At 45.9% G+C, this 26,229-nt stretch overlaps 1 protein-coding gene across 7 annotated transcripts in view; it reads right to left on the bottom strand.

Moving 5' to 3' along the window:
• KATNIP (katanin interacting protein) overlaps nucleotides 1-26,229 on the bottom strand; it is a 194,908-nt gene that overhangs the window by 23,060 nt on the left and 145,619 nt on the right. For 6 of the 7 annotated variants that reach the window (XM_068524188.1, XM_068524190.1, XM_068524184.1 and 3 more), the window contains 4 exons: nucleotides 22,775-23,642; nucleotides 5,843-6,568; nucleotides 4,831-5,036; nucleotides 2,619-2,697 (listed from right to left, as the gene is read on the bottom strand). In XM_068524188.1, coding sequence (XP_068380289.1) covers nucleotides 2,619-2,697; nucleotides 4,831-5,036; nucleotides 5,843-6,568; nucleotides 22,775-23,642 — 1,879 coding nt within the window. The remainder of the gene's footprint in view (nucleotides 1-2,618; nucleotides 2,698-4,830; nucleotides 5,037-5,842; nucleotides 6,569-22,774; nucleotides 23,643-26,229) is intronic. The other variant, XM_068524186.1, reaches the window with a different exon arrangement.

Below are 26,229 nucleotides of genomic sequence, written 5' to 3'. Positions count from 1 at the left end.
TTACCAGGTAGAGCTTCTAGGAGCTCCCAGGTGGACAGAGTCTGAATGGGAGACGGACAAGAGAGTAAGAAACAGGGCAGAGAGATGCAGGGAGATGCCAAGGCTTGATGACGTCGTTTGCACACCTGGATCCAGCAGTACGGGGAAACTAGCAACACCTGATCTTTTCAGTTGCATAAGCTAAGGAATTCTCTTTTTTGCTTAACTCAATTGGAATTCAAGTTCCATTGTTCCCCCCCCCCGACCCCGCCCCCCAGGATCCTGACCAACCTAGGGGAGTCCAGACTGAACAAGAAATGACTGCTCTCTTCCAGGACCTTACAGCTCTGTGGGGATGCTGACTCTTCCCAAAGACCTCTGAGGTCAGGCAGCCTCTCAGGGAGTGTGTAGAGTGGTGAGGACCTGGGCTTTGAATTCAGATATGCTTGGTCCCGTTCTTGGCCTTGTACTAGCTGTGTGACTTTGGGTGGCTTTCTCAATTTCTCGGAGCCTCAGTTTCCTAATCTAATCTGAAAAATGAGGAGAATAAGAGCTGTGAGTGAGATAAGGGAGGGAAAGCCCCAGCACAGTGCCTGAATGGGATACACAACCAAGCCTCAAAGCAGGCTCTTCACTACATTAGGTTGGCTTTTAAATTACTCGGTTGTCCCAAGGTCCCAAAGTAATTGAGAGAGAGTTCTGGAGAGTAAGGGGCTGTGAGGATTCAAAGGAAGACTTTGTCTTTTCTAAGAGGTAATTTGTCCTTGTGGAGTGAGGGAGGGAGAGCTGAATTGTCAGTGGGCACCGTGGGGAAGGCTTCTGGGGATGGGATGGGATTACAGCAAGGCCTTAAGAAGGCGGAGTGGAGGACAGTGTGGGGCACCGCCCAGATCCCACCTCCCATCCCCAGGGTTGAAGGGCTCATCCCTCCAGTGGCTGGGAGTGCTGACGGCTGACAGCTCACAGCTGAGTCCCCCCACTTGTGACTAACCTTGGCTTTGCCCCTCCCCAGCCCATATCCAGTGACATGTTAACACAGGAGTGTAAAGGCCCAGCCCCCTCACTCAACTCAGGGACAACTTTCAGGGGACTTTGCAGCTCCCTGTGGAGCTGGCAGAGGGCTTGGTGTGACTGCCCCGTGGCCCAGTTCTCCCTCTGCCCAGCCCTGCTTCCTGCCCTCCCCCAAAAGCATGCCCCAGTCAACTCCATCTCAGAGGCTGCTTCTTGGGAACCCAATCGACAGTCGACATCTTCTCAATGGCAGGGATGGAGAGTGAGGGAACAGAAGCCTGCAGGGGGAGGCTGGGGCGGGGAGGAGCGGAGCAAGGAGGGGGCTAAACTCTGACACATTCCGCTTCGGCTACGTTCTGGAGATGATGGTGGGGATGTGGGGAGGGGGCGTGACAATGGCACGTCTCTTCTTTTCAGAAGATAACTGGAGGCAGATGACAGGCACAAGGGGGCAAGAAAGAGCAGCAGGGGGACTTCCCTGGTGGCGCAGTGGTTAAGAATCTGCCTGACAATGCAGGGGACACGGGTTCGAGCCCTGGTCCGGGAAGATCCCACATGCCGCGCAGCAGCTAAGCCCGTGCGCCACAACTACTGAGCCCGCGCGCCTAGAGCCCGTGCTCCGCAACAAGAGAAGCCACCGCAATGCGAAGCCCGCACACCGCAACAAAGAGTAGCCCCTGCTCGCCGCAACTAGAGAAAGCCTGCGCACAGCAAAGAAGACCCAACGCAGCCAAAAATAAAAAAATTTAGAAATTAAAAAAAAAAAAGAAAGAGCAGGAGGGGAGGCCGCAGCGAGCAAGCCCGCAGAGCCTTGTGAACAGGGAACCGGTGGGAGAGATCACAGCGCTACGCTGGGCCTGAGGATTCCCTGGGATGCAGGCAGAGGTGCTGGTGGGAAGTACGCGGAGTAAGAGAGGAACTGGCTGGAAGGGCACACAGGCAGAGGAGACAGAAGAACAGACAGCGAAACCCAGACGGGATTTGCTCAGAGGCCACCAACCAGCAGCCGGCTGGCCGAACACATGTGTTTTGTTTGGCTCATAGGGCGTTTTAAAATACTGTAAAATTAGTCACCAACATTGAAAAATCTGGAGATTTCATGTAAAAATCCAGATTTCTGACTTCTCAGAAGACCTGGCACCTGGGCTGGTACTCCTGCTGCCCCACCCCACCTAGCGCCAGGAGGATGCAGACCTTCTCTGCCGCAGCACCTGCTCTGTGGTCCAGTTTGAAGGGGCAACTCAAACCCCTGACTGACAGATGCCCAGGTCTCTCTGGCTCTTATGTCTTCTTGCTCTATAACTTCTGGGCTCTGACTGACGCCTCCTGGGTCAGGGCTGCAGCTAACACGTAAGACGTCTGCGTGTGAAATGCAGAAGTGCCCCTCTGGGAGGGCACACTGCCAGGAGGACCCCTCCTCTGAAGGGATGCAGCCCTGCCCGGGCCAGTGTCGCCAGTGCAGGCTGGTTTCAGCCCTGACTTATCCCAGGGCCTGGTGTCTCTGTGCCAAGGTACAACCTGCCTAACTGTCCCGGGAAACCCTGCCCCAAGTGGCCATGACTCCCTCCCCACCCCCGACCCGTGAAGGTCCTCCTTCCCCTGACACTGCCCCCAGAGAGGGTACTCACAGATGCCGTGGTAGATGCCCGGCTCTGGCGTGGTGACTTCAGGGACAGTGGGGCTGGGGGGCAGCTCTGGCTCAGGGGTCTGCACACAGGTTGGAGAGAAGCAGAGGGAAAGGGGGTGACTTTAGTGATACCCACGCAGCTCACTGGACATCTTCCCAGCTAGATGCCTACTCTGTGCCCCAGGTAAGCCCCAGGTAAGTCCCGGTGTCTTTTCTGGTGTTTTCTGCCCTGGTGGGAGCTCCATGACTGGTAATATGGGCGGGCCCAGAAACCCTGAGTGCATCTGAGTCCTTGCCGGAAGTTCTTACTGTAGGGGAGGAGTTTGACACTAACCAGCTCAGGTGATTAGATTTTCTGGGACAGGGAAGGGCCCTATCTAGTTTATCTAGTGAACTAGAGGAAGGGGGGAGGGAGAGAGATCGGGAGGGAGGGATGGAGGGAAGGAGAAGAAAGAATTCAAACGTAGAGAGTGGTTCTCAACCCTGGGGTCTATGATCTGCATTTTTAAAACCTCCTCTGTGATTCCCATGGGCAGGCAGATAAAGAACCCTCGGTCTACAGACACGGTGGGCTGCCACACCCTGCTTCTTGGGTCTCTATGTAAACTCTTTTGATTAGATCTCTGCACCGTAAGTCAGGGTAGAAGCGCCTGTACTACTTCACAGACAGGAAAGCTGAGATGCAAAAAGAGGTGAAGTCGCTTGTCTGGATCTTAGAGTTTTTAGTGGGGATGGTGTTTCGGTACCCAATGACACCCTGATGACCCCTCAGTCCAGCCCCTAGGGACAGCCCCTCCAGGCCCCTGCCCGGCTATGGGGAGGAGGGAGAGGAAGCCTGTCTGCCAGAAGTTAACCCCTGACGCTGAGTGGCCTCCCGGAAAGCTGCTGCCCTGGAACCCACGTGCCTTCTCCTGCCTTCCCTGGCGCCCTGCCCACCCTGAGCCTCCTGCCACGCCCCCTGGTGGATGCACCGACCAGGACACCTAGGCAGGCGTGGGGCGGCTCCAGCCCAGCCACCTGCTAGGGGTGTGACACTGACGTGGCCTCCCTGAGCTCGAGGTCCTATCTCTAAGGCAGAGAGAGTGATCCCTACCTGCCCCTCCCAGGACTAGGTCCTATCAGAGCTCCTGAGCAGGCACTTTGCCATTTGGAAAATGTTGGGGGAATGAAAGGCCTCAAGGCCATCTCCCAGCTGGAGGCCTGCACAGCAAAGCCAGACCACGGACATGTTTTGTGGCGCGCAGAAGGGTTGAAAACATCATGGATTAGTTGCCAACATTTCTTAATGGGGAGATTTTTACATAACAATCCAGATTTCTGGCTTTCTTTGAAAAAATCAGGACAACCATCAACAATGAGCTAGACTGTCTGAGTGGGCGGGGCAGGGGCATGTCACTGCACCGCCCTGGTCATGACCTTCTTGTGGCCGAACCTTTTGTCCGTGGTTCCTGGTTCTTTCCACTCTTCCCCCCACCCTCTTTAACCGTCTCCTCTTTCTCCTGTGGCCTCAGGAACACCCCCGGAGACCCTGGTGTCTCTTCACCTTGATTACTCGTCTTTGACTTGGGCTGACCCTTGCCCTGAAGGTCATCTTTCACTTTTGATAATTTGTCCATTAAAAGCACAGACTTTGGAGTCCTACATTCAAGTTCTAGCCTTGCTACTTTCCCAAGATGTGCCCTTGGGCAAGGCCCTTAGCCTGTCTGAGCCTTGGTTTCCTAAACGGGGATATGAATCACCTCTACCCCAAGGGCTGTCAGGAGGGTTAAACGCGGTAACAAGGTGCTTCCACAACTGGATCACGGTATGTGCCCAAGAAGTGACTGCCAGGATCATCATTCTTTCCATTCTCAAGTCCGCCTCTTAAACGCATTTCTAGCCCTTCCATCAAAAACAACAGTGAGTGATCAAAACGCAACCCAAAGCAAAAATTCCCCTGAGACTGCCAACCTCTAAATTACAGAAATGACACAGAACTGATTTCCCCTAGCTCTGATTAAAATTTGAATACTTCCTTCACTTTGGTTTAGAAAAAAATAAAAAGTAATTAGAGAATGAAATATGACCTACAGAACAAAAATGAAGCAGAAAAAATGGGAAATGTCAAAACGGGAGCACCAGCGGCTTAAAGGAGATCCATCTTCATTCCTCCTGGTATACTCCGAGTCAGGAGAAGAAACCTCTCTGGGGCGCCCACCCGCCTCCAGTCCTACCCGGTCATCAGCCCACGAGCCAGCCTGGGTGTAGGGCCTCTCCTCCCACTGGCCGTCGGCCGTGCTGGGCCTCCTCAGCGCCTGCTCGCACTGCAGGCTGCACGGGCTCTCCACGTCCAAGTCAAACGTCTCATCAGAACAGAAGATGGCCTCAAGAATGTCCTCATCGGTTGTGAATAAGATCGTGTCTCCAAAGTGCTCTGGAGCTGACAGGGGTACCAGGAAGACAGAAGAGTCAGCTCACCCCATGTCCCAGTGATGTGCAGACCAGGAACCTAAACCCATCAATCTTTGGGCTAGAAAGTCCCAAACCACTAACAGGTCTTGATTTGTGTAACTGAGCCTTATTCTTCTTTACGTATTTGCAAATGGAATTCACGGACCATAAGAACCACATAGATTTAATGAAGGCACCTAATCTAACGAGAATCACTGTGGTCTGTCATGAAATAAGGGATGTTTCTTAGGCGCGGGTGAGGCACAGTAGCTGATGCGGTTGGTGCCCCATCCAGATCCTTTGCCGATCCTTATAGGGGGCCTTCCTGGAAGGATGTGGGAGTTACGTCCCAACCAGGAGTCTGAGGCTTCCAAAGCCCTGCTGCTTTGACTTAAGGCAGGACAGACCCTGCAATTTACACTCCAGAGCTCCCCTTGGGATCAGGCTGAGGCTGGGCTTCCCCTGAAACGATATCCTTGCCTAGCTTCTCCCCTGACCCTTCCATATCCTACACCCCTCCCTGCCCTACAGGGTCTCCTGAGAGCACTCCCTCCATAACTCACTTGCACTCATCAGGCTCAGGCCCTAGGAGGCTAAGTAAGGCTGGTACCCAGGGGAGGCGTTTCAATGAGGTCAGCTCTTTCACACCCAGCAGCAAAAGACGAGGAGCGGGCCAGCTCTTGGAAAGGAGAGAGACCTGTCTGTCACTGGCTAGCCACTAAGTTTAGTTTTTCCTCAGAGCCTCAGCGAGTAGCAGGTAGGGGCTTCGAGGGCATTCTTACAGACATACTGTACCTCCCGTCAGGGTTCCTGAGGCCTTGGCGATTTCTCCCTTAAAGATGCACTGTGTATCTAACAGCATCGTGATGTCCTTCACACCCCGGAAGGAGTGTATCCGCGATTTATTGTAATTCCAGATCCTGATCAGGGCGACTTGGCAAGGCTGCAGGAAGTCGATGGAGATGGAGTGGGACTTGCCCGGCGTGAAGGGGGCCAGCCAGACATGCATGTCGTCCTGGGTCCTATTCACCCCGTCGATAAGGTTGGTGACCACACGGGGGTCTCTCCCATAGGCCGGTAAGATATTGATGTCCGGGGGGTCGGCTTGAATGTTCGCAATTCGCACCGGCTCTCCCTTGGAACTGAATATTTCTATCCCGTTCAGGCCCACGTAGTGCCTGTCCCCCCACGTGGACTTGATGTCCACGACCAAGTGCTGTCCATAAGGCAAGACGGGGATTTTAAAGTCACCCCCGTCATCTATCTCTAGGGAGCCGTGGTCCTGTCCTTTCATGGGCTCCGGCTTCTCCTCCTTCCATGGGTGCGGCTGGTCGCTGTGTCGGCTGCTCTTCTGCTGCTGCAGGAACTCATCCAGGATGTCGCCTTGGAACTCCACGTTGGAGATGCGTCCCCGGTGGGAGTGGTCAAAGACGGTGAGGGAGTTCCACGATTCACGTAAGGTGTGTTCCTGCTCGCTGTGCCACTGGGGCCGCAGTGGCGTCCGGGTGGACCAGGCATCTTCTGGAAGGAAGGACACAGGAGAGGCGAAGCCCCATTAGTGGCGTGTGTGGAAGTGGGGACCCTTAGAGATCGTTTCACCCAGTGGCTCTCAGCTGGGTGGGGGTCACCCTCAGGGGGAAATTCTAGAAACCAGTGGGTGGTTCGACGCTCTTGGCCGTCTCAGTGCCTATTGGCCCTGCTGGCACTTGAAGGATGGGACCAGGGATGCGACTGTCCCTCACTGCCGGGGATGGTTCCAGGCACAGAGTACGCTCTCCTGTCTCAGGCACCATTCAGCTCGGTAAAAAAATTGTTTATGGTCACCCGAGTCTGGAACCTAGTTGTTTTACAAAGAGCAAAGTGTTTCTCGATGTACTTTGAACTTTCTAAGAATGAGACCACCATGCAGATGAAGGGGACACTCTCTGCTTGTGTGAGAACCTTTTCAGAAACTCACACGACCCAGGGCGATGCCGCTGCCTGCGGAGTCTGAGTCAGCAGCCCCAGGGTCTGCTCTGACGGCCGTCACAGCCACGTGACTCTAACGGGGTGTTTCAAAGACTGCCTAATAGCAGGCGGAAGGCTTGTGAAAGAATGTTACACGGGGAAAAAAAAAGAGCCAGATAGGCCATTTTAGATGCGGCCTCTCGTAGTGTGGGCGGCATGTCCCGACCTGTTAATATCATCGTGTCTGCGTGGTGAGTAGGAAAGACTTGTACTTTCCTCTTTGACACCTTATCTTCTAAGTTCCCTATGTGTATTATTTTTATAATCAGGGACACATTCTATTAAAAAACCAAACAACTCAGGTACATTACAAGGCAAGGAATTTACTTCTACTTGTGGTTAAATTGGCTCCAAGAGCCGAAGCTGCGTCTGGGGCATGCGGAGAACACGGGCCTGGCCCTCAGAGGCATGGCTCTGAAGGCGCTGCTCTCCTCCCTGTAGAATATTAAAGTCCTGGCGTGTGCATCTAAGCAGCGGCCGGTCCTCACGGCCACGCCATGGCTAAATGCCATCTAAGGGTGTCATTCTGGAAAAACAGCAGCTGATGACACTGACATTCTGTTTTTCCTTCTTTCATATCGTGCTGCGCCCTGCACTCCATTTTCTGCCTGTCTCCTCGGGGGCCTGGCCCCATCAATTATCTCCTCTCTCCAGAATCTTCAATCACTCCTTCCCCACTGGCATCTTCCCCTCTCTCTGCCTGCAGACATGCATAAATCTCTCCTGCCTGAAAGAAAAAGGAAGCTGACCTGATCTTGGGGCTCCCTCCCACCACCGTCCTATTTTCTCCCTCCTTTCACCAAAGACACTGCATCCTCATCACCACTGCCCTCTCTCACCACCATCACCCTCTCTCAACCCCCTGAAACTTGGCTCCTGTGTGCAGACTTGTTGTTTTGCCCACCCAGACTCCACTTCTCCTTCTCCTAGGAACAAGATTCTGATTTTCCCCATCTTCGGTCCACGCAGATTAGGCAAACACTGACAGCATCCTTCCAAGCTAGGCTCATGAAAGGAACTACGGGGAGAGAGAGGGGCTCTCTTTAAATTGACACTGCTGAGCTGGTAGGATGGAGGGGTGGAGTTGTTGGTGGCCATTTGCTACACCGTGTGGGGGGAGCCTGGCTGAGAATGAAGCCAACCTGGGGAACGTGAGCTGAGAGATGGAGAGTCCTGATGACAATCATTTGAGCCCCTGGATCCAGCTGCGCCTGAAGTCAAACCCTTTGCGGTTTTCTGTTCCTGGCATCCATAAGAGTCCTCTAATTCCCACAACCCTCCACTGAAGTGACTTTCTCCAAGTACACAATGACTCCAAGTACACAACCTTTTCTCAGTCCTCCTTCCCTGCTTGACATCCCAGGCAAAGCTCCTCCACTCAGCAGTGCCCCCTCCACCAGGTTAGGAGACATCATCCCTCCCTGGTTCCCCATTTCCCCGGCCAACAGCTCCTCTCTTTGTGTCATGGCGCCCTCCACTCCTCCCTGCACTCGAAGTCTGGTTGCGCCCAAACCCCTCAGCTCCATGCCGTCCTCTCCCAACACTGCCCTCATCCAGCTCCTGGCTCCCATGCAGGCCCTGCTCACTGACATCAGCCAAGTTCTGGCCTCTCTTCCTGGGGTACCATCTTCCAATTCCAAAGACCCCTTGGACGGTCCAGACATGTCCACTCTGTCACTTCAAACTCCGGGTACCTAAAATGGAGTTTGTCATCAACCCCTCTAATTGGCATTATCTCTACTACATTGAGAATAAAGAAAATCTAACTCCTCACTGTGCCCCTAGGGCCCTGAGTGTGGGCCCCCAACTCCCAGCTGACTTCTCCAGCCCAGCCTCACAGCCTTCTCTCCACGAGCATCCCACTCCAGCCACGCCAGCCTTTCATTCCACGGACACAAGTCTCTCCTCGCCTCAGAGTCTTTGCCCTTACTGTGCCCTCTGCCAGGAACGCTCTTCCCCCAGAGCCCCACTTCGCTGGCTCTTCTTGACACCCTCCTTCTTGGAGAGGCCTTTTCTGCCCTGTTCCCTGCTGCATCCCAGGGCCTGGCACAGAACCTGGTGCCTGGAAGTGCTCAATAAGTGTGTGCCAGTAAAGGGACGGGTGGTTGGCGCCACCATCACGTACCCCCTGTGCTCAGGGCTGGAAGCCGAGGGACTGCCCCTCCACCTGTCAGTTCTCCTGCACCTCCTGTCCTCTCCCCTCCTCCTCAGCTGTCATTAACAAGACCCCAGGAGTTCCTTCCATCCTTTCTTCTGGGCATGAGGCTTAACATCTGGCAGAAGGAACTTCCCATATGGGTCGTCATGACCTCAGTTTACTGTGATTTGATTTCCACTGACTGAAGTGAATGGGCTGGGTTGGTCTGCAAGGGCAACCGAGGAGAAAGCACCAAAAGTCACGTGTCAGGGACTCAGCCTGCCTTTCTCTGCCGGGGTGTGCAAGAAAGGCAGGACTTGGCTTTCATCCTGCATCTGCTTTCTGACCTATTCTCCCTGAGGTGTACGTACGCCCTGGGTTTTAAAAGCAGAGAGGTATAGACTTTGTCCTGGACCTCTCAGATGAAACAGCGGGCTGGGGCCCACGTTTCCCTCTGTCACACATGACTCATTAGTCTTTGGGAGTTGGGCAACTGCTGGGATCGGTGCTTTGTCTTGTCTGTCAACATTCCTGCCAACAAATCTGAACCAACAACAGAAAGCTACTGCTTTAATCTGCAGTCCGCATGGTCTGGGAGGGACCAGTATGAGATGATGGGATTAAAGGTTCAAAACTACTCTTTGGTGGAGATTAATATGAACTGCAAAGTTCTGAATTTCAGTTTATAAAAATCACTGGCACCACTATGAGGTAGGCATTAATTGCTATTAAAATGGGAAGTGAAAAAGCATGTAGTGAGATGCAACAGAATCACGTTTATTCTAGGTGAACAGCCCTTTAGCCATAGCTGATTGGACTAGGAGTGGACACCTGACCCATGACAGCCAATCAGCTTCTGCCCTGAGACTCTGGAATTGCATTCTGGAGCTAGAGCTGGGAAATTGTCACTTTTGGACTGTGAAGCCATTTCCTGCCATGTGCACAGAGGAGGGGGTGAGGAAGAGTGGACCTGCAAAGAAGCAGAGGCAGGGCCCAGCAGCCCTGGAGAGTCAGGGAGAAGCTTCCTCGGTGCCTACTGGCTTTCTGGTTCCTCCTTCAAATCCCATGTGATGCTTCCTGCCTTTGGGGGTCCAGGAGCTTCTCAAATAACACCCCTTTTTACTGCTCAAACTGGGCCAGTGAGATTTCATTCACCTGTAGCTAACTGACCCCTGATAAAGACACTTCCAAAATGCAGATGTCATTACAATGAGATACTTTGTTTAACAAAAGGATTTCCAGGCTCTATGTTATGGTAACAGCACGATTCCAGTCCCAGGGAGGATCGTGGGCAGTCATTCATTCTACAAGCACTGTTGGAGGGCTTGGCCCCCACCTTTCCTGAAGGGCATGGCTATGGGATTTGGCTCTATGTAATGGGTAATTTAAAATTTCTAAGCAACTTTCCTTTTTAGCACGACCAGCTTAACAAGCATGAAATCTCAGGGGCTCAGTTCTTAATGTGTGTTGAGCCAAGCAGTGAAATGCCTGGAAGGAAATTAAAGCGAGACAAAGTCTTCTGAACATGGACAAGTTAGAAAAATGCCCATCACCTCATAACTCCCAGAGGTTCTTTGGGTCTGTTTACCAGGAAGGTTTGGAATTGCCTAGCTCTTCTGGGGCAGGTGGCTGATGACAGCTGGGGAAACAGGGCACTGTAGGGTAGTAGTTCGAAGCACGGATGCTGGAGCAGGACTGCTTGGGTTCAAATCCTGCTCTAACCCTTATCGGCTGTGCGACCTGAGGAAGTTACTTAAACCTCACATTTTCTTTTCTTTTCTCTTTTTTAATCATATAACTTTCAGGTGTACTGCATTGTGGTTCAACATCTGTATACACTACAAAGTGATCACCACCATAAATCTAGCTCCTATCCATCACCATACAGTTGACCTCCTTCATCCATTTCACCCACACCACAACTGCCTTCTCCTCTGGTAGCCACTAATCTGCTCTCCATATCTATAAATTTGTCTTTGTTTTATTGTGTTTGTTTTGTTTATTAGATTCCACATATTAGTGAAGTCATCGGTATTTGTCTTTCTCTGTCTGACTTATTTTACTTAGCATAATACCCTCAAGGTCCACCCATGTTGTTGCAAATGGCAGGATTTCATTCTTTTTTATGGCTGAGAAGTATGACATTGTACGTATATTATTCCATGTACATATATACTATATATATATGTATATACATACCACATCTTTTTTATTCATTCATCAGTGGACACTTAGGTTTTTTCCATATCTTGTCTCCTGTAAATAATGCTGCAATGAACATGGGGGTGCATATATCTTTTCAAATTAGTGTTTTCATGTTCTTCAGATAAATACCCGGAAGTGGTATAGCTGGGTCATATAGCAGTTCTAGTCTTAATATTTTGAGATACCTCCATATTGTTTTCCATAGTGGCTGCACCAATTTACAATCTCGCCAACAGTGTACAAGCATTCCCTTTTCTCCACATCCTCTCCAACATTTATTATTTCTTGTCTTGTTAATAGTAGCCATTCTAACAGGTGTGATGGGACATTGCCTTGTGGTTTTGATTTGCATCTCCCTGATAATTAGTGATACTGAACATCTTTTCTTGTGCTTGTTGGCCATCTGTATGTCTTCTTTGGAAAAACGTCTATTCAGACCCTCTTCCCACTTTTAAATCTGTTTGCTTGTTTTTTGTTGTTGAGTTGTATGAGTTCTTTATATATTTTGGATATTAACCCCTTAAAAGATATATGATTTGCGAATATCTTCTCCCATTCGGTAGGTTGCCTTTTCATTTTGAGGATGGTTTCCTTTACTGTACATAACCTTTTCTGTTTGATGTAGTCCCATTTATTTATTTATGCTTTTGTTTCTCTTGCCTTTGGAGTCAGATCCACAAAAACATTTCTAAGGCTGATGTCAATAAGGTTACTGCCTATGTTTTCTTCTAGGAATTTTATGGTTTCAGGTCTTATATTCAAGTCTTTAATCCATTTTGAGTTAATTTTTGTGTATGGTGTAAGATAGTGGTCTAGTTCCATCCTTTTGCATGTGGCTGTCCAGTTTTCCCAACACAATTTATTGAAGAGACTGTCCTTTCTCCATTCTATGTCTTTGCTCCTTTGTCATTGATTAATAGTCCATATGTGCATGGGTTTATTTCTGGGCTCTCAATTCTATTCCATTGATCTGTGTGTCTCTTTTTGTGCCAGTGTCATACTGTCTTGATCACTATAGCTCTGTAGTATAATTTAAAATCAGGGAGCATGATACCTCCAGCTTTGTTCTTCTTTCTCAAGATGCTTTTGGCTATTTGGGATCTTTTGTGGTTCTATATACATTTTAGAATTATTTGTTCTAGTTCTGTGAAATACACCACTGGAATTTTGATAAGGATTGCATTATATCTATAGATTGCTTTAGTAGTATGGTATGGACATTTTAACAATATTAATTCTTCCAATCCATGAGCAAGGAATATCTTTCATTTTGTGTGTGTGTGTCTTCTTTAATTTCTTTCATCAGTGTCTTATAGCTTTCAGTGTACAAGTCTTTAACCTCCTTGGTTAAATTTATTCCTAGGTATTGTTTCTTTTTGATGCAATTGTAAACGGGATTGTTTTCTTTACTTCTCTTTCTGATAGCTCATTATTAGTGTATAGAAATGCCACATATTTCTGTATATTGATTTTGTATCCTGCAGTTTTACTGAATTCATTTATTAGTTATAACAGTTTTTTGATGGAGTCTTTACGGTTTTCTATATATAGTATCATGTCATCTGCAAATAGTGAGTTTTATTTCTTCCGTTCTGATTTGGATGATTTTTATTTCTTTTTCTTGCCGAATTGCTGTGGCTAGGACTTCCAATGTTGAATGAAAGTGGTGAGAGTGTGCATCCTTGTCTTGTTCCTGATCTCTTAGAGGAAACCCTTTCAGCTTTTCACCATTGAGTATGATGTTAGCTGTGAGTTTGTCACATATGGTCTTTATTATGTTGAGGTATGTTCCCTCTATACCAACGATGTTGAGAATTTTTATCATAAGTAAATGTCGAACTTTGTCAAAAGCATTTTTAAAATCTATTGAGATAATCATATGATTTGTATTCTTCAATTTTGTTGTATCATGTTGATTGATTTGTGGATATTGAACCATCTTTGCATCCCTGGAATAAATCCCACTTATTCATGGTGTATGAGACTTTTAATGTATTGTTGGATTAGGTTTGCTCATATTTTGTTGAGAATTTCTGCATGTATGTTCACCAGTGATATTGGCCTGTAATTTTTTTTTTTTTTTTTTTTTTTTTTTTTGTGATGTCCTTGTCCAGTTTTGGTATCAGGGTAATGCTGGCTTCATAAAATATGTTTGGAAGGTTTCCCTCCTCTTCAATTTTTTGGAAGCGTTTGAAAAGACTAGGTATTAAATCTTCTTTGAGCGTTTTGTAGAATTCACCAGTGAAGCCGTCTGGTCCTGGACTTTTGTTTGTTGGAAGATTTTTGATTACTTTTTCAATCTGCTTACTAGTAATTGGTCTATTTAAATTTTCTATTTCTTCATGATTCAGTCTTAGAAGATTGTTTGTTTCTAGGAATTTATCCATTTCTTCTAGGTTGCCCAATTTATTGGCATATAATTGTTCATAGTAGTCTCTTACGATCCTTTGTATTTGTGTGGTATTAGTCGTAACTTCTCTTTCATTTCTGATTTTATTTATTTGAGCCCTCTCTCTTTTTCTCTTGGTTAGTCTATCTAAAGGTTTGTCAACTACATTTATCTTTTCAAAGAATCAGCTCTTAGTTTCACTGATTTTTTTCTATTTTATTTTAGTCTCTACTTCATTTATTTCTGCTCTGATCTTTATTATTTCCTTCATCTACTAATTCTGGGCTTCATTTGTTCTTCTTTTTCTAGTTCCTTTAGGTGTTAAGTTAGATTGTTTATTGGGAATTTTTCTTATTTCTTGAGGTAGGTCTGTATTGCTATGAACTTCCCTCTCAGAACCACTTTTGTTGTATCCCACAGATTTTGGTATGTTGTATTTCTGTTTTCATTTGTCTCCAGGTATTTTTTGTTTCTCCTTGATTTCTTCAATGCCTCCCCCCCCCCCCCGCCGCAGTTGTTTTGTAGCATGTTGTTTAATCTTCATGTTTTTGTGGTTTTTCCCATTTTTTTCTTGTGATTGATTTCTAGTTTCATACCATTGTAGTTGGAGAAGATTCTTGATATGATTTAAATCTTCCTGAATTTATTGAGACTTGTTTTGTGACCTAACATGTCATCTATCCTGGAGAATGTTCCATGTGCACTTGAGAAGAATGTATGTTCTGCTGCTTTTGAATGGAATATTTGGTATATATCTGTTAATCCCATCTGTTATAATGTGTTGCTTAAGTCTGATGTTTCCTTATCAATTTTCTGTCTGGATGATTTATCCATTGAGGTAAGTAGGGTGTTAAAGTCCCCTACTATTACTGTATTGCTTTCAATTTCTCTAAGTCCATCAATATTTGCTTTATATATTTCGGTGCTCCTATGTTGGGTGCACATACATTTATAAATGTTATAACTTCTTGTTGCATCGACTCCTTTATCATTATGTAATGCCCTCCTATGGGAACGCCCATAAGGTTAACAGCTGATTTCTCAGCAGAAACTCTGCAAGCCAGAAGGGAGTGGCATGATATACTTAAAGTGATGAAAGGGAAGAACCTACAACCAAGATTACTCTACCCGGCAAGGATCTCATTTAGATTTGATGGAGAAATCAAAAGCTTTACAGACAAGCAAAAGCTAAGAGAATTCAGCACCACCAAACCAGCTCTACAACAAATGCTAAAGGAACTTCTCTAAGTGGGAAACACAAGAGAAGAAAAGGACCTACAAAAACAAACCCAAAACAATTAAGAAAATGGTCATAGGAACATACATATCGATAATTACCTTAAACGTGAATGGATTAAATGCCCCAACCAAAAGACATAGACTGGCTGAATGGATACAAAAACAAGACCCATATATATGCTGTCTACAAGGGACCCACTTTAGACCTAGGGACACATACAGACTGAAAGTGAGGGGATGGAAAAAGATATTCCATGCAAATGGAAATCAAAAGAAAGCTGGAGTAGCTATACTCATATCAGATAAAATAGACTTTAAAATAAAGAATGTTACAAGAGACAAGGAAGGACACTACATAATGATCCAGGGACCAATCCAAGAAGAAGATATAACAATTATAAATATATATGCACCCAACATAGGAGCACCTCAATACATAAGGCAACTGCTAACAGCTATAAAAGAGGAAATCGACAGTAACACAGTAATAGTGGGGGACTTTAACACCTCACTTACACCAATGGACAGATCATCCAGACAGAAAATTAATAAGGAAACACAAGCTTTAAATGACACAATAGACCAGATAGATTTAATTGATATATATAGGACATTCCATCCAAAAACAGCAGATTACACGTTCTTCTCAAGTGCGCACGGAACATTCTCCAGGATAGATCACATCTTGGGTCACAGATCAAGCCTCAGTAAATTTAAGAAAATTGAAATCATATCAAGCATCTTTTCTGACCACAACGCTATGAGATTAGAAATGAATTACAGGGAAAAAAACGTAAAAAAGACAAACACATGGAGGCTAAACAATACGCTACTAAATAACCAAGAGATCACTGAAGAAATCAAAGAGGAAATCAAAAAATACCTAGAGACAAATGACAATGAAAACACGACGACCCAAAACCTATGGGATGCAGCAAAAGCGGTTCTAAGAGGGAAGTTTATAGCTATACAAGCCTACCTAAAGAAATAAGAAAAATCTCAAATAAACAATCTAACCTTACACTTAAAGAATCTAGAGAAAGAAGAACAAACAAAACCCAAAGTTAGCAGAAGGAAAGAAATCATAAAGATCAGAGCAGAAATAAATGAAATAGAATCAAAGAAAACAATAGCAAAGATCAATAAAACTAAAAGTTGGTTCTTTGAGAAGATAAACAAAATTGATAAGCCATTAGCCAGACTCATCAAGAAAAAGAGGGAGAGGACTCAAATCAATAAAATCAGAAATGAAAAAGGAGAAGTTACAACAGACACCGCAGAAATACAAAGCATCCTAAGAGACTACTACAAGCAACTCTATGCCAATAAAATGGACAACCTGGAAGAAATGGACAAATTCTTAGAAAGGTATAACCTTCCAAGACTGAACCAGGAAGAAACAGAAAATATGAACAGACCAATCACAAGTAATGAAATTGAAACTGTGATTAAAAATCTTCCAACAAACAAAAGTCCAGGACCAGATGGCTTCACAGGTGAATTCTATCAAACATTTAGAGAAGAGCTAACACCCATCCTTCTCAAACTCTTCCAAAAAATTGCAGAGGAAGGAACACTCCCAAACTCATTCTATGAGGCCACCATCACCCTGATACCAAAACCAGACAAAGACACTACAAAAAAAGAAAATTACAGACCAATATCACTGATGAATATAGATGCAAAAATCCTCAACAAAATACTAGCAAACAGAATCCAACAACACATTAAAAGGATCATACACCACGATCAAGTGGGATTTATCCCAGGGATGCAAGGATTCTTCAATATACGCAAATCAATCAATGTGATACACCATATTAACAAATTGAAGAATAAAAACCATATGATCATCTCAATAGATGCAGAAAAAGCTTTTGACAAAATTCAACACCCATTTCTGATAAAAACTCTCCAGAAAGTGGGCATAGAGGGAACCTACCTCAACATAATAAAGGCCATATATGACAAACCCACAGCAAACATCATTCTCAATGGTGAAAAACTGAAAGCATTTCCTCTAAGATCAGGAACGAGACAAGGATGTCCACTCTCACCACTATTATTCAACATAGTTCTGGAAGTCCTAGCCACGGCAATCAGAGAAGAAAAAGAAATAAAAGGAATACAAATTGGAAAAGAAGAAGTAAAACTGTCACTGTTTGCGGATGACATGATACTATACATAGAGAATCCTAAAACTGCCACCAGAAAACTGCTAGAGCTAATTCATGAATATGGTAAAGTTGCAGGATACAAAATTAATGCACAGAAATCTCTTGCATTCCTATACACTAATGATGAAAAATCTGAAAGAGAAATTAAGGAAGCACTCCCATTTACCATTGCAACAAAAAGAATAAAATACCTAGGAATAAACCTACCTAGGGAGACAAAAGACCTGTATGCAGAAAACTATAAGACACTGATGAAAGAAATTAAAGATGATACCAACAGATGGAGAGATATACCATGTTCTTGGATTGGAAGAATCAACATTGTGAAAATGAGTATACTACCCAAAGCAATCTACAGATTCAATGCAATCCCTATCAAATTACCAATGGCATTTTTTACGGAGCTAGAACAAATCATCTTAAAATTTGTATGGAGACACAAAAGACCCCGAATAGCCAAAGCAGTCTTGAGGGAAAAAAATGGAGCTGGAGGAATCAGACTCCCTGACTTCAGAGTCTACTACAAAGCTACAGTAATCAAGACAATATGGTACTGGCACAAAAACACAAACATAGATCAATGGAACAAGATAGAAAGCCCAGAGATTAACCCACGCACCTATGGTCAACTAATCTATGACAAAGGAGGCAAGGATATACAATGGAGAAAAGACAGTCTCTTCAATAAGTGGTGCTGGGAAAACTGGACAGCTACATGTAAAAGAATGAAATTAGAATACTCCCTAACACCATACACAAAAATAAACTCAAAATGGATTAGAGACCTAAATATAAGACTGGACACTATAAAACTCTTAGAGGAAAACATAGGAAGAACACTCTTTGACATAAATCACAGCAAGATCTTTTTTGATCCACCTCCTAGAGTAATGGAAATAAAAACAAAAATAAACAAGTGGGACCTAATGAAACTTCAAAGCTTTTGCACAGCAAAGGAAACCATAAACAAGACGAAAAGACAACCCTCAGAATGGGAGAAAATATTTGCAAATGGATCAACGGACAAAGGATTAATCTCCAAAATATATAAACAGCTCATTCAGCTCAATATTAAAGAAACAAACACCCCAATCCAAAAATGGGCAGAAGACCTAAATAGACATTTCTCCAAAGAAGACATACAGAGGGCCACGAAGCACATGAAAAGATGCTCAACATCACTAATTATTAGAGAAATGCAAATCAAAACTACAATGAGGTATCACCTCACTCCTGTTAGAATGGGCATCATCAGAAAATCTACAAACAACAAATGCTGGAGAGGGTGTGGAGAAAAGGGAACCCTCTTGCACTGTTGGTGGGAATGTAAATTGATACAGCCACTATGGAGAACAATATGGAGGTTCCTTAAAAAACTAAAAATAGAATTACCATATGACCCAGCAATCCCACTACTGGGCATATACCCAGAGAAAACCGTAATTCAAAAAGACACATGCACCCGAATGTTCATTGCAGCACTATTTACAATAGCCAGGTCACGGAAGCAACCTAAATGCCCATCAACAGACGAATGGATAAAGAAGTTGTGGTACATATATACAATGGAATATTACTCAGCCATAAAAAGGAACGAAATTGAGTCATTTGTTGAGACGTGGATGGATCTAGAGACTGTCATACAGAGTGAAGTAAGTCAGAAAGAGAAAAACAAATATCGTATATTAATGCATGTATGTGGAACCTAGAAAAATGGTACAGATGAGCCAGTTTGCAGGGCAGAAGTTGAGACACAGATGTAGAGAATGGACATATGGACACCAAGGGGGGAAAACTGCGGTGGGGTGGGGATGGTGGTGTGCTGAATTGGGCGATTGGGATTGACGTGTATACACTGATGTGTATAAAATTGATGCCTAATAAGAACCTGCAGTATAAAAAAACAAACAAACAACAACAACAAAAAAATCTGCTGACAGCCTTAAAGGGATTTCCTTGTATGTCACAGCTGTTTTTCTCTTGCTGCTTTTAGGATTCTCTTTTTATCCTTAACTTTTACCATTTTAATTATAATGTGTCTTGGTGGGTGTCTCTTTGGGTTCATCTTATTCAGAACTCTCCAGGCTTCCTGGATGTCTGTTTCCTTCCCCAGGGAAATTTTCAGCCACTATTCCTTCAAATAATTTTTCTTGCCCTTCCTCTCTTCTCCTTCTGGGAGCCTATAATATGAATGTTATTCTGCTTGATGTCCCAAAGGTCCCTTAAAATATCTTTATTTTTTTAAAATTCTTTTTTCATTATGCTGCTCTGTCTGGGTGAGTTCCATTGCTTTGTCTTCCAGCTTGCTGATTTGTTTTTCTACCTCATCCAATCTGCTGTTGAACCCCTCTAGTGTATTTCTCAGTTCAGTTATAATTTGTGTGATACTTTTTTATATTCTCTATCTCTTTGTTGTTCTCACCATGTTTGTCCATTCTTCTCCCAAGTTCTATGAGCATCATTTGACCGTTATTTTGAGCTTTTTATCAGGTAGATTGATTATCTGTTTTGTTTAGTTCTTTTTCTGTGGTTCTGTCTTGTTCTTTCAACAGGAATATACTCCTCTGTTTCCTCATTTTGCCTAATTTTCTGTGTTTGTTTCTATATATTAAGTAAATCGACTACCTCTCTTGGCCTTGAAGGAGTGGCCTTATGTAGGAGACGTCCTGTGGGGCTCAGAAATGCAGTCATGCCTGGCCACCAGAGCCAGGTCCTCAAGTAGTGTCCCCTTATGGGTTGCATGCACCCTCTTGTTGTGGCAGGGTCATGGATGCTGCTGCCATGCATTGGTGGGCAGGGCTGGCCCCTGGAAAGACTGCAATGCTGGCCACAATGGCTGATGGGTTCTAGTGGGCAGGGTTATCACATAGTCAGCTGTGAGGCCTGGCTGAGGTGCAGGGGTGGGTGGGGCTCTAAGTGGGGTGTGCCAACTGGTGCTAACAGACTAGAGGGAGAATTCCAAAATGGCACCCACAAGCATTGGAATCAGCAAGGTAGCCTGAGACTGGAAAAATGGCTCCCTCCAGTTTCTCAGTCCCCAGAGAGCATCCCAACTCATTCCTGCCTCTCCAGCAGATGCTTCAAGATTAGTAGGTGGGTCCCATTCACCTATGGCCCATGCACTTTTCAGTCTGGTGTTTTTGTGCTGGTTTTCAGGTGGAGTGAGTGTGAGTGTGCCCTTTAAAAGCTAGCTTTCCATTCTCTGCAGTTCTGTAGTTTTGAGTGTATTCCCCATTGGTTTTCAGAGCCAGATGTTTTGGGGTCTCATCTCTCTTGTGCAGGATCTAAGGACTGGGGTGCCTGATGTGAAGCTCAAATCCCTCAATCCCCAAGGTAAGTAACTGTACCTGTGTAATCCCTCCCATCTGTGGACTATCACACCTGGGGTGTGGTTTTTTTCCTTGATGAGATCATCTCTCTGCCTCTCTTATCTGCCTTGATGCTGCCCTTTTACCCTTTCTTGTGGAGACTCTGTTCATCCAGTTTTCAGGTCCTTTTCAGAGGGAATTAGTCTACACGTAGCTGTAGTTTTGTTGTGTCCATGCGAGGAGCTGAGTTCAGGATCTTCCTCTGCCACCATCCTGAACCTCCCATCTCACCCTGCTTTCTTACCTCACATTTTCTTTATCTGTAAAATGGGACTGGTATGAGGATTAAATGAACCCGTTTGAGTAACGTGCCCAAATGACAGCCTGGCTTACCGCAAACATGCCATGCATCTAGCCATTGCAGCTCCTTCTTTCCATGATTCCTCCCACACTGCAGAAGACCCACCATGAGTCAGACACCTGGGTCCTGGGAACCCCAACACAAATAAGACGCAGTCCCTGCCCCCAAAGAGCTTCTCGGTTCTGTTCTCCCACTCTGCTCTCCTCCCTGATACCCAGTCTCAGGGTTAAGTCTTGGTTGGGGTGGGCAGCAGAATCTGTAAGGCTGGGGAGCCAGAAGGGGAAGCTCTGCCTGGGAGAAGGGAGCCAGCCGCTCACCATGGAAAGGCACTCAAGAGTCTAAGGGACTTGCTCTGCCCTAAGTAACATCAAGGGTCTGAAAGAGGCCACAAACTCTTCACATTTCTATGTGTAGACTCTGGCTAAATGCAGGCCTTTGGGGTCTGTCCAGTAGACAGTAATAGTGCAGATGCTAATGTAATTCACTAAAAATATATACATTGGCTTCACATACAGATACACCAAGAGGCAGAGTCACGGAATGGGGATGACGATGATGGTGATGATGATGATGATGACAATAATAATAATACATAGCAGCAGCTAACGTCTGTTGGGTGCTCTTATGTCCCAGGCACAGTGCCAAATGCTGCACATGTAGGATCTCATTTGATCCTCCCAGCCCCTCGTGAGTTGGATATTATTGGTGTCCTTATAAACGAGGAAACTGAGGCTCAGGGGGATTTCAGAACTTGCCCACAGTGTGGGTTGGCAGTGGGGAACCAGGATACATGCCCAGTCAGTTTGACTCCAGGGCTTCTGCTCCTGTGTGGTAGGGGGTGGGGATAAACTCAGAGGATCTAGAGGTAGGTAGGTAGGCTTCTGCTCCTGCCTTGGTAGGTCCAGGAGCTCTGTGGACAATAAAGGATGTAGAAGCTAGTGTTGAAATAGTGGCCACCACTTCTGGAGCACTTTCCACATGCCAGGCTCTGGTCAATATTTTGAAGCTATCATCTCATTCATTTTTCACAACACTGTGGGGCGTGGGGGTTCATTCCCATTTCACAGATGAAGATGCTGAGGCTCAGAAAGTGGAAATGCCCAGCTCTATAGGACCCAGTCTAGAGGTCCCAGACCTATAAGTAGCAGAGCTTGAATTCATATGATTTGACTCCTTGTTGCTATGCTACACTCCATCCCAGTAGCCAAATCTGAGGGCAAATATTCAGTAACCCAGCCGTTGGCACCTCCTTTCGGATCTCTTAGAGATAATCTACTGTAAAGTTCACAAAGCAGGTGAATCCTGCTAGCAGATGTATATATATATTTTTTGACCCACACAGTGGTTTAAAAATAATCTCCATCAGTTGCCCATGTTGAAAAACAAGAATATTCTACAATTTTGATTTCTCTTGATAAAAGGAAAAGGGAGATCTGGCATACTGGTCTTGTATTCCTGAATGCCATAGTCCTCACCATTCCCTATAGTCCTTCCAACCCCCAGGCAAGAATTGATTGCTATTTTTCAGCACACTTGTATTATTTTTCTAATGGTATGGTTAAGAAAAAGTGAAGTTCTTAGAGACCAACGTCTCCATCAGAGGTGGGATAACAGTCTAGATTGGAAAAGCCATGTTTTGCAAGAAAAATGGACAAAGGAACGTATCTTGGAGGTAATGACAAATATATCTATGAGTTTAACATGCAAAGTGTGCCTTGCCCATTTCACTCACTGCTGCCATCCCTGTGGCCCCTGAGACAGGGAATTTGTGACCCTTAGTTGAGAAGAACCCACTTGCTTTGCAGATGAGGAAACTGAGGTTCAGGGAGCAAAATGGCTTCATGCCAATCAGTGGCCCTGGCTCAGGTGACATGGCCCCGAGTCAGACTGCCTCCCAAGCTTACCTCTGCCGTCTGGCTGGCCATCACCATGACTGTTGCCGAGGGCGTCCTTCCTCAGGCCCCTCCTCCCACTAGCAGGGTGCTCCCTGTGGGAGGGTTGGTTAAAGATGTCGAAGTCATCACCGCAGACTCTGGGGATCGCCCTCTGAGCTCGCTCGCTGGCGATGACATTCCAGCTGCTTGCCCGCCCTTGCTCACGTCTGGGGCCTTTATCTCCGGCCTCGGTCTCTCCAGGCCCCTCACGGCTGATATCCTCTGATGGAAGCCTGCCTCTCCAGTCCAGTGGCTTCTCCGGACTCAGCCAGAGGGGTTTTGACTTCGGGCCTCCCTGCTTCCTGCCTTTCCCTGCGGGAGAAGGTTGTAACCAGGATGGGGTTTTCCCTGGAGGCTCAGAGACTTTTCTGCCCATAAGGTTTTCCAGCTGTTGGATCAGCGAGAGCTCCTGGTCAAGAGGAGGAGGGCATTCGGCGGGGGAGGAGTGGGGAGGGACACTGGGCATGCCACCCGGCGAGGATGGTGCGGCTAAAAAGCTGCACTCTTCCTCTAACTTGGACAAATTGTCCTTCATGCAGTCAGGAGAATTCATCCTTCCACCAAATAAATTTCCTTGTGAAGAAACCTTCACATCCGCTGCTGCTGCAGCTGGCTGCGAGTAACTGACGCCGCGCTCCTCGTCCCCATCGGTGCTGCTCCTCTGGCGGGCACCTTTGCTTTCTTCCGAGTGGGCAGCAACGCTGTTTTCCATTCTCTCAGTTTGCAGGCCCACCAGGATGCTCTGTGGGGCCTCGTCACCTCCTTTGTCTAAGTTGCCATCAAAGATGAGTTTTTTGTTGACGTAAAGCTTCACGTTTTTGGCCCCAATGTCAAGATCCTGAAAACACAAAATTTCACAAAATGAAGATGCCTGGCATGGGACTGATGTATCAGATTTTGAAAGGAGCAGATGAAAAAGACAAATGTGGGACGCTGGAAACGTGAGCTTTCTGAGACTACGGCACTGGGGCTGTTAAATCAGACTCCTTTTCATTTCCGAGCAAAGGGTTACATATGTTATAAATCAAAGGACTTTCACAAAGAGGCGGCCTCCATCACTGTCTTCGTCATCATTACCTCCTGCTGGGACACATGTAACAGCCTGCTAATTGGTCTCCCTGCTTCCTGTCTCTTGCTCCTCCGACCTCAGCTCCACATTGCCACCCGCGTTAGTTTTCTACAAGAGCAGATCTGGCCCAGTCACATCCCTTTGTGAAATTCTTCATGTTTTTTTCACTGCCTATAGCAGGGTTCTTTAAAGTGTGGTTCCTAGGCCTCCTGCGTCAGAAAAGCGTGGCAGGCACATAAAATGCAGATGCCCTAGGTTCCATGGGTGCCATATTTTGGGGGCCCTGAGAGCAGAGCCTGAGACAAGGATTTGAGTGCAGGGAGCTTATCAGCAGGTGCTCCTAAGAGGGAGAGTCAGGTAGGGCAGGTGAAAACCCAAAAAGGTTTGGGGCTGGTCACTGCTGTGGGGAACTGGGGCTCCATCCAGCTGGGACACTGTGAGGGACCGGCAGAATGCATCTCAGAAGTGTCCCTCCAAAGGCGGGAGGCTGGGTGTTTATCCACTGACTCCCTTCCCTGCTGTTGATGGCTGCCCCTGGGGACACTGACTCCCCGCCATGACCACAGGCTAAGCCCTCTAGAGGCTTCGGCAAAAGGACCCAAGCAGAAGGGCTTAGAGCCTGGAAGCGCTGGAAGTGGTGCCCAGTCAGCACTCCCGGGACTGTCCCAATGCAGCTGTGGCCACAAGTGGAGGGGAGCCCAGAGGATGCGGTGTGGGCGCTGCACTTGTGTGGAGAACACCAGGCCCATGAGATGAATTCCGAACCCCTCAGCATGACGTACAGTAACCTTCACAAAAGGGTCCCTGCTAGCCTTCTGTCTCCTCCTCTCCCAGCACATGTGCCCCGTATCAGGCAGGTGTTCAACGCTTCTTGGGTCATACTTAAAATTAGGGGGCTTCCCTGGTGGTGCAGTGGTTAAGAATCCGCCTGCCAATGCAGGGGACACGGGTTTGAGCCCTGATCCGGGAAGATCCCACATGCCGCGGAGCAACTAAGCCCGTGCACCACAACTACTGAGCCCGCATGCCACAACTACTGAAGCCTGTGTGCCTAGAGCCTGTGCTCCGCAATAAGAGAAGCCACTGTAATGAGAAGGCCTTGCACCACAATGAAGAGTAGCCTCCGCTCGCTGCAACTAGAGAAAGCCCGTGCGCAGCAAAGAAGACCCAATGCAGCCAAAAAAAAAAAAGAAAAAAAAGAAAAGAAAAAAAAATCAAATAACACCTCCTCCTGCTACTGCCTTATTTGGCCATACCTCTTTACACAAAAACATTTTTAATAAACAGCTTTCTCGAGGAATATAATACATACCTCATACAGTAAACTGTACATGTTTAAAGCATACAACTTAATGGATAAAGAAGATGTGGTGTATATATATATATATATATATATATATATATATATATATATATATATATATATATATATATATATATATACACACACATACACACACAATGGATATTACTCAGCCATAAAAAAAGCATGAAATAATGCCATTTGCAGCAACATGGATGGACCTAGAGATGATCATACTAAGTCAAGTAAGACAGAGAAAGACAAATATCATGTGATATTGCTTATATGTGGAATCTAAAAAAAAGATACAAATGAACTTATTTACAAAACAGAAATAGACCCACATTCATAGAAAATAAATTAATGGTTACCAAAGGGGAAAGGGAGGGATAAATTAGGAGCTTGGGATTAGCAGATACACACTCCTAAGTATAAAAGAGATAACCAACAAGGATCTACTTATAGCACAGGGAACTATATTCAATATTTTGTGATAACCTCTAAGTGAAAAGAATCTGCAAAGGATATATATATATATACACACACACACACATATATATAACTATATATAACTGAATCACTGTGCTATACACCTAAAACTAACACAACATTGTAAATCAACTATACTTCAATAAAAAAAAATAAAGCATGCTACTTGATAAGTTCTAACACATGTACATCCATGATCGAGGTAATGAACACACCTGTCACCCATGAGGTTTCCTCGTACCCCTACGTAATCCCTGCCACCCTATCTTTTTCCCCCACCCCGAGCCAACCGCCCATCAGCCTTCTGTCACTATAGATTACTTTGCATTTTCTAGAATTTTTCTATAAAAGGCATTACACACTATGAACTCTTTGGGGCCTGGCTTCTTTCACTCAGCATAATAACTCTGAGATTCATCCATGTTGTGTAAATGAGTAGTTTTATTCCTTCTTATTGCTGGGGTGCCCCACAATCTGTTTGTCCACCTTTACAGCAAACTCTTAAGAGTCACAGTCACAGCTGCGTCTCCTGCCCGCTGGCCTTTGCCTCCTCCTCTACATGAA

The sequence above is a fragment of the Eschrichtius robustus genome, chromosome 16, assembly GCF_028021215.1.
Source record: "Eschrichtius robustus isolate mEscRob2 chromosome 16, mEscRob2.pri, whole genome shotgun sequence".
NCBI classification, from domain to species: Eukaryota; Metazoa; Chordata; class Mammalia; order Artiodactyla; family Eschrichtiidae; genus Eschrichtius; species Eschrichtius robustus.
The sequence above is the reverse complement of the archived record's forward strand: the minus strand, read 5'-3'. Positions and strand labels throughout refer to the sequence as shown.